Source organism: Scophthalmus maximus, chromosome 6, assembly GCF_022379125.1.
Source record: "Scophthalmus maximus strain ysfricsl-2021 chromosome 6, ASM2237912v1, whole genome shotgun sequence".
NCBI lineage: Eukaryota > Metazoa > Chordata > Actinopteri > Pleuronectiformes > Scophthalmidae > Scophthalmus > Scophthalmus maximus.
In genome coordinates, this window is record NC_061520.1 from 11,314,762 (window position 1) to 11,330,373 (window position 15,612).

The 15,612-nt window shown below is 42.9% G+C and overlaps 2 protein-coding genes across 7 annotated transcripts in view; one reads left to right on the forward strand and one right to left on the reverse strand.

Moving 5' to 3' along the window:
- Positions 1-11,390, forward strand: part of cacna2d2a (calcium channel, voltage-dependent, alpha 2/delta subunit 2a) — a 149,549-nt gene extending 138,159 nt beyond the window's left edge. For all 3 annotated transcript variants that reach the window (XM_035630481.2, XM_035630482.2, XM_035630483.2), the window contains 16 exons: positions 1,692-1,752; positions 2,600-2,697; positions 3,597-3,687; positions 3,794-3,856; positions 4,009-4,112; positions 4,189-4,287; positions 4,477-4,568; positions 4,654-4,701; positions 4,813-4,884; positions 4,973-5,125; positions 5,278-5,330; positions 5,940-5,995; positions 6,354-6,477; positions 6,765-6,874; positions 7,077-7,159; positions 7,451-11,390. In XM_035630481.2, the coding sequence (XP_035486374.1) occupies positions 1,692-1,752; positions 2,600-2,697; positions 3,597-3,687; positions 3,794-3,856; positions 4,009-4,112; positions 4,189-4,287; positions 4,477-4,568; positions 4,654-4,701; positions 4,813-4,884; positions 4,973-5,125; positions 5,278-5,330; positions 5,940-5,995; positions 6,354-6,477; positions 6,765-6,874; positions 7,077-7,159; positions 7,451-7,573 (1,430 nt within the window). In that variant the 3' untranslated portion in view covers positions 7,574-11,390. The remainder of the gene's footprint in view (positions 1-1,691; positions 1,753-2,599; positions 2,698-3,596; positions 3,688-3,793; positions 3,857-4,008; positions 4,113-4,188; positions 4,288-4,476; positions 4,569-4,653; positions 4,702-4,812; positions 4,885-4,972; positions 5,126-5,277; positions 5,331-5,939; positions 5,996-6,353; positions 6,478-6,764; positions 6,875-7,076; positions 7,160-7,450) is intronic.
- Positions 11,329-15,533, reverse strand: abhd14b (abhydrolase domain containing 14B). 4 transcript variants are annotated; one of them, XM_035630490.2, is made up of 5 exons: positions 15,392-15,533; positions 13,687-13,901; positions 12,986-13,227; positions 12,753-12,886; positions 11,841-11,977 (listed from the first exon to the last, which is right to left on the reverse strand). In XM_035630490.2, the coding sequence occupies exons 2-4, from the start codon at positions 13,898-13,900 to the stop codon at positions 12,755-12,757; spliced, it is 588 nt and encodes a 195-aa protein (XP_035486383.2). In that variant the 5' UTR covers position 13,901; positions 15,392-15,533; the 3' UTR covers positions 11,841-11,977; positions 12,753-12,754. The 4 variants fall into 4 exon arrangements, with proteins under 4 accessions (XP_035486380.2, XP_035486381.2, XP_035486382.2 ...); XM_035630487.2 differs by lacking the exon at positions 12,753-12,886 and having other exon boundaries at positions 11,329-11,977; positions 15,392-15,530; XM_035630488.2 differs by lacking the exon at positions 12,753-12,886 and having other exon boundaries at positions 11,329-11,977; positions 13,687-13,918; positions 15,392-15,485.
- Between the last annotated feature and the right edge of the window lie 79 nt (positions 15,534-15,612).

Here is a 15,612-nt window from a genome sequence, read left to right on the forward strand (position 1 = left end):
GCCTTCAGGACCCTCCTCTTCCTCCCTTTTCCCTCTTTTCGCTCCCCTCCTCTTCTTTCTTTTGTCACTCCTCCTCTTCCTCTTCACCCTCTTGCTGCAGCTCAGATCCCCCATCTCTCACAATGGCTCCTCCAGTCCCCCAACCACCACCCTCCTCTCCACGTACCTGCTGTTCCAGAACAAAAAAAGCCTACCACATCCAAGGAAGACAGATATTCATGTTCTATGTTAAAACATGTCTTTTCTCCACCCTTCCTGATCCTTTCCTTTCTGTAAATTGCTCCAAACGGGTTGTTTTTGCCTCCTCTCTGTCTCTTTCTTTCACTTTCTTCTCATGTGCTTTGACCACATTCCTCTCTCTTTTTCTCTCCTCCTTTTTCTCTCTTGCTATATCATCCATTTTCTTTCACTATTTTTCTTACAGTGTCAATAGGTCATAAATGTATTTATTTGTATGAGCTCAGGTATTGACAGAAACATTCCCTCTTGATAGTGCAATATAGCCAAATCCATTTTGAGCATATTAGGCTCTACGTACAGTAAAAAACCTTACTCGTTTGCTGTAACATTTTCCCCATGTAGGAACACTTACTTCAAATATTATATTTACTTGTGCCGCACCTTAGCTATGACAATGAATAAGTACATCCATATCATGGCACTACTGATACAGTAAATCTAATGTAACAATCTATTTATTGGTCTCTGTATTTCATTAGAAAAACACTTTTGATGATGGTTATATAGTATCTCGTCTATAGCTGGAGGCATCGCAGCCAGCAGACTGACCCTACAGGGCTGAGCTGTGTCCTGCCCACCCAGGTCCTTCCATGTTGTCAGGTGTCAGGGTGCCGCTCGCCGCAGCGCCCGACCCCTGTGTCGTCCCTCTGTACTCCCCGTCTCCATCAGCTTGTCTCCCTCCCCCCTCACCCCTCAGACCACCAGGGGCATGGTCCAACACCTCCTCAGTAAACCTGACCCTGGAATGTGCGCGGCATTGTGGGCGGAAAAACTACCTGGGCACCCGATTTTAGCTCTAAAAGTCAATATTTCAGTCACCGTTCATGACATAATGAGAAAACAACATGCTGGATTCCTTTTGTGGCTTTAGCGATGGTCGATATTTTTTGTGAGTTTTGTCCATGATAGATGTAATGAAGTTGCCCTTTCGACATGCCCTTCACAATGCAATGCACTTCCTCTGATTATGCGTCTCTCGGATCCCTCTACCCCTGCCAGTCTGAGGGGTGACCACTTCCATCAGGACCTTCACCCACTTCCCCCTGCAAATAGTTGGCCATGTTGATGCCTGCCTGATCTAAAAGCACTCATAGTGAGCAAACTGTCTGAGAACTTGCTTCCTGACACGTCAGGTCTGGCGAAGTCAGTTCTCAGACATCCAAAATATGTTAGATCGAAACCAACGAATCAGAAACTGTTGACAAAGTGGAAAAAGAAAAAAGAAAAAGTGTGAGTGCTTGTGGGAAAAAAAAAACAGTCATCCATTGAGAGTCAGGTTCCATTTTAGGCACCATATTGGCTAACGCTAATGTTCCCATAATACCTCAGTGTTGCTATGGTAAACTCCCTTCTGCGTCCCCGCACCTCTGAAGAACAGCTGCTGTTTACCCACAACTCCCCACTGCTCTGCCCACTACTCTTCCCCGATAATCTTCCCCTTTCTGTTGCAGATTTTGAATCACTGCTGCCAAACAGTTTTGAGTCTGAAGGACATGTGTTCATTGCTCCCAGGTAGCCACGTGTGTGTGTGTGTGAATGCCTGCTGTCATTGATGGTCATCAGTTTTCCCGTCCTGTCCTCACGTCTTGTGATGCACAATAAGCCCTCCACTCCACATTCAGCATTTTGTATCTATCATCTGCTTTCTTGAATGACATTTATTGTGCGGTTGCGTTGCACTGTGTGTAAGTTGTTGTGTTCATTCATTCTTCATTTATTCATGTTGAGGGGTGCGTTTACTAATTGTGACAAAATCCTTAAAACGATCGGGATTTTATATAAGGAAAAAAAAATGAAATCCATCAGAGCATAATGTTTGGTTGCATTTCCTCTCTCCCCTAAATTACCCCTCATTACAATAAAGAACAGAAAACATAAAATCTTTGCATGTTGCTCCTGTGGTGCTGTGTGTTTGTATTACAAAGATGCATTCGGGGATTATCGCTTTGGTTGTGCAATGTAATGTTAAGAATAAAATGGATAGTGGACAACAAAAGAAAGAGAAGATGAAATCCTCCTTGCATGTGCTGGTTTGTTATCAAACCCCCATCTCCTCCGGCATTAACCTGAATTCTGAAGCACTCTGATAAAATCGCTCTTTCTTCGTGCTGCCTGTCGCTCCGCAGTCCAGTCCACGTTTAGCTTTGACTGACAGATGTTTTGGCATATTCGATTTGAATCTTTGAGACACGCATGCTGCACATGATAGCATCAAGTCACGTGTGTACGGTTTCATGCTTCTCCACTGTTGTGTTTCTCTTTCTGAAGGACAAATGAGGCAGACCGGGTGTAAATGATGTGTACACGTGTTTGTTTTTCCCGCCTGTATCGGAGTGTAAATACCATGTCTGTTCATCAGGGAGTACTGCAATGATCTGGAACTGTCCAACAACAACACGGAGTTCCTGCTCAACTTCATTGCTCTCATGGAGAAGGTGACGCCGGACTCTAAACAATGTGAGTTTATTTCTCTTCACCAACGCAAAGTGAACATTTTTCTTATTTTCCAGATCCTGCATTCATAATTGAATTTGAAAGGAAAACGTTTTTTTTTATACTACTATTTTTCTTATTGTCATCAAATCCCACAAAAACTATGGGAAAAGAAGTACTACTAGTTCATATCGTTTGGGTTAACAAAACATGATGCAGCTTATTCCTCTAGTAGCATTTCTTAATTTTGACAAACATGGGTCCTGTAGTTTATTTTGAGTCGATCCATCCAGATGCTATAGATACTACTGCAGCTGAAAATGGTCCCAAATGAACTCACAAGTTACTCCTGTTTGAGCAACACTTCCATGACTTGCACAGCCGTGTTCTAAGAAATAAATTGATAACATAATATGAAATGAAAAGGAACTTAAATATTAGGGACCCCGATCGATTTCCAAATCAGGAATGAATGGACTTGGGCTGAGTGCCACAGACATGGTGGGGAAGAGGAGAAGACAGACAAATTAGTTGTTGATCTTGGTCTTTAAAGGGCATTTGTCAACTTTAATAAATGTTGAATAAAGTCAGACTATTCCTCTAAAAACTTGAATCTCCAAGAATAACTGTAAAAGGTATGAGATTATTAGTATTATCCCTGGTGCAATGTCAAGTGTGATACAGGAGGTTCAATCCTGCCTCCATCACCAAGCTTTCACTGGGACAAAGTGAGTTTTGAAAATGGTATATCCATCAAATCTGGGGGAATAATAAAGTCTTTGTATCCACTGAACTAATGACTGCTCGTTCCTGATTTTGATTTAAATCTTTTTAATTTTCTGTTTTCTGGAAGAAGTGCTCAGAGATGAGATATCTACGTCTCAATGTGGATATGACTCACACTGTGTTCTGTTCATATTCAGGTGACAATTTGCTCCTTCATAACCTGATTCTGGACACGGGCATCATCAGGCAGCTGGTTGACAAAGTGTGGAAGAATAAAGACTTGAACACGTGAGTATCAGCTTGTACTTTCGTTTATTTTTTTTAGATGTGGACTGTGGATGAGCTGCAGATTTTGAAGCCTGTTTCTGTCGCTTCTCTCCATTCTGACATGTAGATACGGGTTTCTAGCCGTGTTTGCTGCGACCGACGGAGGCGTGACAAGAGTGTTTCCTAACAAGTAAGCGCACTCCCCCATCAAGGCGGTGTGACTGGACTGCAGATGCTCTGTAGTTCACTTTCTTGTTCTTCTTTTTTTATGTTTCACAAACACGTAGGACAGCAGGGAGCTTGTAAATTACACATTACAATCTCTGTGGTCTTAAATCTCAGGGCTTCGGAAACCTGGGAGGAAGACCCTGAGCCGTTTAACGCCAGCTATTACCGCCGCAGTCTTGACAACAAGGGCTACATCTTCCGAGCGCCTTATCGAACAGGTGAGTGATGCTCACAGTCTCGGGTTATATATTTCACACAGAGCCTCTTTGTTACTAAACTGTTTCCCTCCTGTAGCCAGGGACGAGCTGCTGAACCCAGAAAACGACACCATAGGGATCCTGGTCAGCACAGCTGTGGAGATCACCATAGGAGGAAAGAACATCAAACCTGCAGGTGGGCTCACAAAACACACTCCTGAAAATGTTGGAGGTGAAGACGGGGGGGGGGGGGGGTCACTCTTGTGTGGACATTCTCGTTTCTCGGCATCCATTTATTGTGCCTTCATGCGCATGTCTCTTTTGAAGGTTTTGCATTCTCAGTCTTTTTCAATAAATCTGTTTTCGTAACTCTCCGTCCTCCCAGTGGTCGGAGTGAAACTGGACCTTGAAGCCTGGACGGATAAGTTCAAGATTCTTGCCAGTAACCATACAGACAACCGCCAAGGCTCAAATACGGTAACATACTGAAACGCACATTAGAAAATGCAAACTGGGTGCATGAAGGTGCTCAAACGATGACTTGGTTTTTCCTCTGTGGCAGTGTGGACCGAACAGGGGCTGTGAAATGGACTGCGAAGCCAACAGTGATGTAAGCATTTCTGCACATTTTTAATGAGCTCCCTATCAAAAGTATAAATCCGCCGTTCAATTTTTCCCCTCGTGCCTCCAGTCATCAGTCGATTTTTGCCTCTGTGTGCAGGATCTCCTGTGTTACTTGGTAGACGATGGTGGATTCCTGATCATGTCCAATCAGAAGGACGACTGGAACAAGGTGCAGCTGATGAATTCATTTTCACGCTCACCGTGGTTTGTCTCTCATCTTCACACCCAACTTGAACAGCGCTTCTTATCCTCTGCAGGTGGGAATGTTCTTCAGTGACGTCGACCCCACATTGATGTACGCCCTCTACAACAATTCCTTCTACAAACGCAAGCAGTCATTTGACTACCAGTCTGTGTGTGAACGGATGCCCAACAGTGAATCTGGAGCTGCACCCAGAGGAGTGTTTGTGGTAGGAACATGAATTTAGAACTGGATTGGAAGAGACGCCACAGATGAAGGGGGCAGACTAGAAGACAATTGACTGAATTAATGGAAGGATATAAAGAGAGACTATTGAAATATGCATGTATTGCAATGACTTTTTGTTGTGTGTGTCTGCAGCCTACAATTGCAGATTTTGTAAACGTGGCTTGGTGGACATCAGCAGCTGCATGGTAAGATTTATTTAGCTGTAATGAAAGAACACAACAGAAACATACAGTCCACATGTATTATACCCCTTACATATTTAATAGATAAAGACTTAGTTATAAGATTTAATTATTGGCACCCAAATGCAGTGTCAACTCATTTTACCGAAAAAACACATTTTCTCCCTTTTACAAATATGCATCATAATTTCATTATGCTTCAATATATTTCACCTACAATTATGAGACATGAGAGATATATTATTCATGGCCTCTGCCCAGTTACAGTACGTGGTCACACTGAACCACCAGAACAGCTGCATGAATCTCCTGTTTTACCTGTTTTAAAGCCTTTGTCCGTCTGTCATGTGAGAACATACTGAGCCGCTAAAGTCCCGACCGGTGATATTTGTTTTATCTTGTGTGCACAAGATGATCACTTGTTTGCAAACGTTAAATATCATGTGTGCACAAGATAAATTAAACTAACCCTAAAGCAAGAAGTAAAAATCTATCTTCAAGCTCATCCGCCAATAACATGGCAAACTGTCCAAATTAAGCAATTAATGCCGCAGTGTTTCAAAATTACATGAGAAAAGAACAAATTCTTATTCCCACCTCCTGTCTCCACAGGTCCGTGTTCCAACAGTTCATATATGGCCTGGCTTATCACAGTTGGTTCGTCACAGGTGGGTGCAAGCAGGGTGTTGGATTAGTGAATGTAAATTCAGTATGTGCTTGTATGCATTGTTTGTTGTCAGTTACACTTCTCTGTCATTGAACTTTGCAGTCATAATGATGTGCTAAAATAAGGTTTTGATTACATTTAATCCGGATGAGAAGTGATTTGAATGTAATTCACCAATGGAGCAGAATGCAGTAAATGATAACTCTGTAAAGAAAGTGGTCAATGAATCGGGTTTAACGACTTTTCCCCGGCTAAGTATAGACATACTTGTTTGTACATCATTTACGGAATCAGATCCTATAAATCAATCAAAGTGACAAGTGTTGCTTATGTGTCTCTGTGCTCTGGTGATGCTGCAGATGAGGTGGATGCTGATGGAATCGATTTCAAAGAGCGGGGCTGTGTAATGATCCAGACCCAGTACTACTTAAGTAATCTCAGCAGCTCCTACAACATACTGCAAGACTGTGTCAACTGCTCCAGGTCTGCGCACACACACACACACACACACTCAAATACACAAGCATGCGCTCACGCATACAAAGAAGAATCGTGCTGTGACAGATGCGCAGTCAGAAAGACGGATCTTTTAATTGGAACTGATGATTAACACCCATCAGCTTTTAATAAAACGTTCCTATCATTGGCTAAATGAGCCTTATAAGACTCACGTCTCATGCATCTCACTGATCCATTAGCAAATGAGCCCGTGATGTGGGCGAGCAGGGGGGGTTGTTGACAGAGATGTCTCTCTCTCTCTCACTCTGCAGGCTGATCCATGCCAAGAGGATAAACAACACCAACTTGCTGTTTGTGGTGGCAGAGAAGTTGCCATGCAACACCTGTGAGATAGAGAAGCTGTCCCAGGAGGAGGAGGAGTGTATCCTTTTTTCTCTTTGTTCACCAGCTGGCAGAGAAGACGAAGAAGAAAAAGATCGCTAGATCTCCTTATTGCCATACCGACGGAAACCACAGACGTTTCACAGTCATTTCAAGGTTATTGTACGTCTGTGGGGTAGGAAGTGCAGAAAAGAAAAATTAAAACAAAAAGATAAAATTTCCTTAATCGAGACACCTTCCAGTTAAGGAGGAAAACCCGTGTGAAGAACTGACTGTGGCGCGTTATCGAAAAGGACCATCCACCTGCTTCGACTACAACATCGCCGTAAGACTTCCAGACACTGTATCAATAAAAAACAAACAGGCAGCTTGGCTTTTAAAATTCACCAGCTAGTGAGTTAAAAGGTCGCGAAGAGGAAGTTAGGATAAGATTCTGTGGAGGACGAGTTTAGAAGTCAGAAGAAATAGTGAAGGTTTGATTCAAACAAAAATGTTTGTAACACGTTGTTTTTCGTCACGTACGTGAGTCATAAGCAGGAGGAATAAATATGAGACTGTTTTGCATAGTACTGCAGTATTTAAAATTACAGCTGCATTGTTTTTCCTCCCTCTGCAGGAGAACACGTCAGACTGTGGGCGAGGTCACGCTTTCCGTCCGTCTCTCTACACTTTGCTGCTTATTCAGCTGCTTCTGCTGTATCCGGCTATCAGCCCCCACGTTCACTTGCTACTACAATAATTTTCATCTCCCTCTACTTATCCTCCTTTTAGCCCCCCTGAGCTTCTCTCCTGTCCTAAAACCTTCTGCCCCCACCTCTCCACTGCCTCGTGCTCCCTATGCCCCCCCCCCCCCCTCCTCAGATATAGTCATAGGTAATAATGGGACTTCCCATCACAGCAAGTCGGAAGCCCTGAGTGCCACGCTATCCAGCTTGCTTCAGTTTGTGTCGCTTAGTGACAACTGCCGGACCTCCGTGTCCTCAGCCGGTTAACCTTCATTTGCAGGAAGAGCGGGTGGTGCCGCGCCACCCGGATCATCGGAGACAATGTCCGAAAAGAAAACAAAGCCCCCCAGCGAGGGGAAAAGGACAGGTTGACGTGCTTGTCGGAGATCTCTGCCTCACACGGACTGGAGAGCTGAGGTCGGTCACACAGACGGTGGGACCTCTCCTCCATCTCAGAGCCTCACCGCTCTGTCGTTCTCCCCTCGCGAGGGGCTGTAGACCATTCGACCACTAATATCCACTGTAAAAGAAAAATACCAGAAAAATAAGAACTGTCAAGTATACAAAATGTCAAGTATAAACTGCTACAGTGTATTTAGGTTTTGATTTGAAAGGAAGTCTTTAGGTGTTAACTCAAAAAAAGATATGAATTAATTTATGCACTATATCTACTTGCCAAAATGAGATAGACTTTCATGTGGTCTTATTTTTATAGCCAAAACACTAGAAGAAATGGCTTCTGATATATGTTTCAGGATACACCATGAGAGGAGGAGTGGAGACGGTCAGAAACTGAATGCTGATTCATTTTGTGCAGCTCCTAATTATAGATTAATGCTTTTGAAAAACATCCACTGGGGATTAGTGTAATTACATGATGGGTAATTGCATTTCTAAAGTGCAAAGTGTTTTTTTGTGATATTTACTATTTTACGGCTAGTGCTATCGGGCTTGCATACTTAGTGACAGCTGTAAAATACGAATCAGCGTTCGGTTGCTGCAGATTTGGTCAGGAGCACTGCGCAGTATTCTCCTTTATGATCAATTGAACATTCTGACCTCCTCTGGTTTAGACTGATGTTTAAAAAATGAAAAGAAAAAAAAAGCTCACCTCTGCCAATCCTCATGAGGCTTCTCCAGTAATGTAACACTCCGAATCACGACTTTTTGTGCTTTACTTCTGTTCACGACAAAACACACAAGATCTTTTCCTCATGACCCTCCATTAAATTTTCAAGGTGGATTTTCTTTTTTCTTTAGGTTTTTTTTTTTTGGGGGGGGGGTAATGGGGTGGGGTGGAAGAATCATTATTCTTTTTTTTCTTTTTTTTTACAGGGATTACCTTTGACTGATGCTGTTCAAACTTCAAAATCATTCGCTGCTGGGGGATAGGGGCTTATCAACATTTCCAACAAAAGTGCAGAAGAGGCCACTGAATATGGTGATCACGTACAGTAGTGCTCTGGTTGTAATCCGTCACAGTTTGTCATTTGATCATTGCGATGTGTTCAGACTCCCATGTTTAGGAGCCACTCTGTTTCATAGTGCCTTGATGCACTTTGTTTTTGGAATGCGTTGGCTGTATAAGAGTAGAGCTACTGTATAGTACCTTTATTGAGCAGCCACCTTTGAGGCTTTGGGACCTAAAAGACTGAATCTGTTGGCTATAGGAATAGCTCAACACAGAGCCGTCGCACTGACCGGCTCGAGCTTATTGTATCCGCCCTCTCGGCCACCCTGACTGCCACCACATGGAGTTACTATACTGTTCCTTTACAAAGCCATGTATAGAGCTATGATACACTATCAGTACACAGCGACTTAACTGGCCATAGAGCGTTCTTAGGGCCACCTGACTGCTATAGTTCTGCCTGAATCGTGTGTGTTAGTGTACGGGTGTATGTGTTAGTTTGCGTTGAAACCCCTCAATGGGAATGTCTTTTAAATGAAGTGTACGAGGGATGACAGTTGTGGTAGCATAGCCGTTGTTTTTCTTTTCCTGTTCCTATATCGCAAAGGACAAAATCCAGTGTTGTTGTTAAGGGGGAAAAAAGGGATTTTAAGTGAAACAAAAAGAATCCATTTTTAACCAACAGTCTGCTTCAATATCATATCAATATAAGGGAGCAGAGGTGTCCGTAAGAATGTGTAGTTCATCAGTGTTTTCTGTTTCAGATGCAACATAGTTGACAAAGCCTCTCTAAATGCCTTAGTGTTACACAGTACGGAGCTCCGATACGTCCCCCTCCCCTTTCACATGCATTGTTTCTCACGCAAACACAAAAAGATCCTCCAAAATATTCACTCCGCTGGGTTTTCTCGTCGTTCTGCAGTAAGTATAGTGAGCTCTAGTTTTGTATTTTCAACGTCTTGGAATGATTCGCTATTGATTGATGCCTGTTCGATTAAATGCTTGAAAGTGGAGTTTGGGAGTTTTTAAAAAAAAAAGGAGAAAAAAATTCAAAAGCATCCGACCTTCGATGTTCACACCCACCGAAACCTCACTATAATGCTCAGGTGGGATCACTCACACGATGATTTGAACCTTAACTTGCACACTCTGTACAGTAGTTGGTACTTTTTGATGTGACAGACATGCTGGCACAGTAACTGCAAGAAATCAGACTGTTACTAAAAAATATGAAATTTAACATTTGTATTTCCAATTTGGCTCTTTTCGGTGTTGAGTACGGGCCGGGTCATATGATGCCGGATGCAGTTTTACTTTTCTGGCATTTGTTTGTCTCTGTCCTGTGCCATTAATTCTGTCTGTATTTCCCTATTTCCACTATCTGTAAATGAACGCTACACGTGCCTGTGGAAATGTACCCTCTGCAACTTCCTCTCTTTTCCTGGCTCTGTACGCATACGGTCTCACACATGTATGTAAAATATGTGGGCCTACAGTTTGTGCACCTGCACCGAGACATTATGCACAATGCACACAAACATATAAGTAAACATGTAATGACACTTATTCATGCCCAGCTGGGAGATGTCAAAGCACCAGGCAGAAGTAAAAACAAGGATGTCTCCTCCCATGTGTTTTGGGGGGATTTTTGTGAGCGGGCAGGATGTCGGAGGCAAGCTCAGGGAGTGGGTCTCCACAGAGCAGCATGGGCCTGTCAAACAGAAGGTCATTTGCGGAATCATGAAGTGACGTCTGTGTGTGTGCTGACAGAAGTGGTCTTCTGAGGGGGCACGCGTATGATTTCTGGTGGTTTAAAATTTTTAATTTTGCCATAAAAAAATGAAATAAAAATAGAAAAATTGGTCCAACTTGGGGATGAGAGGGAGGGGTCATCTTAAAGGACACGACCCTAAAATAAGGAAGCAAGGGTTTTCATGAAGCCCCCTCCCGACCCTCGCCGCCTCTGTGTTGGTGCGTCACTGTGGGAAAGACATGTGTGTATGTGATTCTGTAGTCTCTAGTCTGGTGCTATGTGACCATGTTTGACAAGTGTGAAAAAAATAACATTTAGAGGAAGTGAAATCAGTGAAATTTTAAGTGAAGTTAAAAAAAAAAAAAAAAGGAATACAGCACTATTGATAAGTTTGAGATCTGAAGTCAAAATGTTTTTAATTTCTTTTGGTTTATTTCTTGTGCGTATGTGAGTGTGAATGTTTGTGTGTGGAAGATTTCGCTCCTTCTTTTCTGGGCACTGGTCCATGTCGCTCCATTCTTTTTGTACAGATGAAGCTTAAAAAAGAAAAAGAAGAAGAAGAGGGCAAAATTTGTAAAATATTGTGTCTGTGACTCCTTGTAAAATATTTTCAAATTGTTTATTACAGAGAATCAGTTATTAAATAATGTTCATATTTTTCACTTCATTTCAGCGTGTGCTGTTTGGTTTGTCAGTGAGATACAGACGATTGATTCATTTGTGAAAATATTCATATGTTTTTATGGAGCAGTACTAAAGGAAAAAGTCAACATTTTGGGAAATACAGTAATTCTGTTTCTTGTATAGAGGTAGGTGAGGAGATTGATATAGCTCTTGAGACTTCTTTGGTGGGACCCATTGCCCGGGAAACGTATCTTACAAAATGTTGAACTTTTCCTTTAAAAGTGTCAGATTCCTCTGCTCCTCATCATTAAAAAGTGAATGAGTCATAATCAGACAATACAGGAAGATGTTTGTGGTCTAAATATCTCATGAATGAACAGTTTGTTTCTTTGTGAGTCCATGTGTGTGACTGAGTTGTTCAATCTGTCCCCGGACAGGCGGTGAACAGCTTCACAGCGTGTTCAGGAAGTCCGTGAGAGCTTTGTGCCAGGTGTCGGGGTCGTCCAGGTAACAGGGGTGACCCGCTCCTGTCATCACCACCACGCTGTGATTGGCCAGGTTACTCAGGTCTCGGAGCGAAACCTCTCCGAGTTGAGTGTCCTGGTCACCGTAAACTATGAGCGATGGGACCTGGAGGAGGCATTAGACACACACACAGAAATTTCTATGAGGTGTGACCGTGTCCAGATTGTGTCTATATGAACAAAAAGTTCAGACCCAAATATCTGCAGTTGTATTAAGGTCCTTTACCTATACGTCACAATACTCACACAATATAACTGCTATATTAGGTAAATAGTCCTACACCTAATTAAGTATTGCACGTACTTAAACTTGATTTCTTCTCACTGTTTTAAGTACACAGAGTAATGCTGCCTTGCTTTTTGTAACATTATTGAAGACGTCTATGAGCATCCACGTCGTGGACGGCAAATCAGACAGTAACAGTGTTAACATCTCGTGTTAGTTAACACACTGTGCAAGATTGAAAAAAATGCTTAAATATGAATCAAGCTCCCCCAAAAAATGACACAACTCAAAACCACCTGTCGATTTGTTTTAGCAAAACGTAACCTCCTCAAGGTATAAAATTATGAAAACGATTAATTCTTGTCAAATGAATACGTTATTAATATTACTATAGCTGCTTTCAGACTTGCTAAATGGAAATAATCAAGTGCCTTGAAATGTACTAACAATATCTCAGCACTAGAATCTGTTTTATTTACTGTTTGCATTTATTTTATTATCACAGTTCCACTTTGACATTATGGCTCTGCTTTTGTGCCACAATATTTTCTCCAAATCACTGAACATTATCTGCTCCTCCAACAAGAGCTTTGTGCATTTCCTCAGAAATGTCTCGCTCATTTCTTGAGGTGAACTACGTTTATGTCACACACACCTTCATGGATCATGCTCCCTTATTCGGTTTGTGAACGTCCTGATGTCTACTCGTCTTGTGGTAGCACGTAAAAATCCACAACCTCGTTTAAGTGTTGGAAAGCAGACTTGACATTCACGGTTACTGAATTTATCCTTTACAGAGCAAATGAAGAGCAAAAAAAAAAAACTTAATAAGTAAGGAAACTACAAAAGAATATAAAGTAGGGGCATATCCTCATTCGCAGACTGTACCTTCACACTCTGGTACTGCTCTGCCGTGAATTTGTCCGTGCAGATGGGAGCTACAGGGACGTATGCTCGTATCAGAGCCTGGTGCTGGAGGAGGAAGGGGAGGGAGTACATCCCACTGAGGGACGGGCTGATCACCACCACCAGGCCCAGGCTCAGCTGCTCACACACCTCCTTCAGGAAGCTCGCAGGGGCCAGTTCGCCCACCGGCGCCAGGGCCTCGGCTGACTTGGACCGGCCGAGTCCTGTGGACGGACGGACACAGATATAGAGAGGGAGGACTAATGAAGGCATGAGAGAGGACGAGGAAGGCAGCAGGTGGGGAACTAGACTTTAGGTTTGAGGCATGACCAGATTAATTTGTGTCTGACCGTAAATCTGATCCAACATCAGGACACGGATATTTTTAGGTTTACTGTAGGTTTCTGAGGATATCATTATCTCCCATGTCCATAAATCTGCCTATACAAAGATTGTTGTCTGTACAACCATGTGTAACACTGGGAAAATAAACAGCTGGAGTCAGAACTAATGCAAATTCTGGTTAGTAATTAAGCTTCTAATGACCGTACACAGTGGACCGGGGGCATTTAAGGGGTCCTGCGTGGCTGGACTCCAGGGCAGTCGCCCACTCTGCTCTGTTGGTAAACCAGACTTGTGTGAAGTATAGAGAAGGAGGCTGAGTTTTTCCCCTTCGAACTCACCTGGCAGGTCGATGGCGACCGCGCGGCAGCCAGCTTTGGCCAGGGTCTCCATAGTGCCGATGTCGAGCCAGTTTTCTGATGAGAAACGTATTCCGTGAAGGAGTAGAACTGACGTCCTCGCGTCCCCCGTGGCGGGTTCACTTTGTCTGTAGAACAGCGGCGCTTCGCAGCTCGCCACCTGCACACTCCCCTCCGTCATCTTCACAGCTGACATCCTGAACAGAGACAAAAACTGTCCACTCACATTATATGTTACTCACAAATCAGACTCCAGATCTAGTTTGTTCACTGTATAAAGCCCTAAATCACACATTTTTATGAAAGGGCTTTATAATATGAACAACATGAGGCATCCTCTCATCTTTAGACATTCGACTTGGACGAGGGGAAAAGGAAAGGGGGGAAGAAACATACTAGTGGAGGGGAATACAGTAGAGCTCAAACGATGCATTTAGTTGATTAGTCAATCTACAGAAAATCAATTGGCAACCGTTCAGTCATTTTCAAGCAAAATTAGAAAAATTAAAAACATTTCATTAATAACAACAATAAATTGTGAAAGGCACTTTTTTACAATTATGGTCCACACAATAATTGAGAAAAAGCATCTGAAGGACTAATCAATAACTGAAGATAATAGTTTGTTTCACCCCAAAATAAAGTTAAACAAGAGCCCCAGTGTTTAATTTTTGTACTCTTCTGGCGGCATCTAGTGGTAAAGTTGCAAACCGCAACCAAATGAGCACCAGACAGGGGACTATATTTATGGTGGCACACCGCTAATTCCATTTCCGGTTTCCCGAAGGACTGGAAATTCCACGCGAATGCGACGTCTTCTGGACCGTTTTCTGCGAGCGTATTTATTGCTGCGTTCCATTAAACCTCGGAACCAGGACCCCGGAAGTCGGGGTGGTGATTTTTTTTCCGACCTGTCGACTCGGCGTGAAACTGTAACGCAGCACAACACGACGTAGCAAACATGGCGACTTACACGGAGGTCGGGTCCTCCATATGTAACTCGTTTAAAAAAATGAATCGAAAAAACATCGGTTCTTTGTTGCAGGTGATTATACATATATGAACACACAGTTATGGACAATATATAACATTTCTGTAAAGGCGTTCTTCTAAATATTACAACACTGTAGCTTCCAAGTTTCAGCAAAATGTATGAAAATTGTGGATTTAGTAAATGGGCACATTATAGAATGTAGAAACGACCACGAGCGGGTAGGATCAGGAACAACCGAACTGAACTTAAACAGGTGTGTAACCTCGGTGGGGCGTGGGCAGGAAAGCTCCAGGTTGGCCTGTGTCATGCAAACCAATGCAAATGAATAAATAATATCTGGGGTGGCTGCCGCCCAAGTCTACACACTAGCCGCGTTAACTTCCTTCACTCCAGACACATTTCTGTCTCAGTCTCAACTAAAGTTAATCCCGTTTCAGACATGCCTTTGCTTTGGATCTGACCGCACCGCTTTGCGCGGTCGATCGTTCCCGCTCACTTGTCCACAACCTTCATGTGTTTAAATCATTTGTCCTTTGATATTATTGGATTGTTTCGTCCGGCACGGTCGCATCGGTCTGCAGAGACGACTTGTCAGCTGGCGGGTTTAAACCCTCGGAGCAAAGTCCAGATCGGTTTCCTTGTTTCTCTGAGTAGTTTTGCTCTAAATCACGAACACAAGCAACTTGCTCTTACCTTCTGAGAGTTTGCGTAAAACGATCCGACGATTACACCACAAACCGAAGCTGCACAGTTTGTAGTCTCTTGAAACAGCTGTAGTTTCACTCTGTTTCCTGGAAAAAAAAATAAATAAATAAAAAAAACTCTGGAAACGGATCTACTGCCGCCTAGCGTTTGTTTGGAGAACTGCTTTTATTGTGGCGGCAAATAAAACCCGCTCGCGTGGCTTTTTGTTG

Bases quoted from the DNA above. Each gene is read 5' to 3' on its own strand.
- abhd14b (XM_035630487.2), bottom strand. From the start codon at position 13,900: ATGTCAGCTGTGAAGATGACGGAGGGGAGTGTGCAGGTGGCGAGCTGC. The intron at 13,228-13,686 runs GTGAGTTCGAAG...GTCCGTCCACAG, and splicing joins GGTCGCCATCGACCTGCCAG to GACTCGGCCGGTCCAAGTCA. The intron at 11,978-12,985 runs GTACAGTCTGCG...TGCCTCCTCCAG, and splicing joins AGCAGTACCAGAGTGTGAAG to GTCCCATCGCTCATAGTTTA.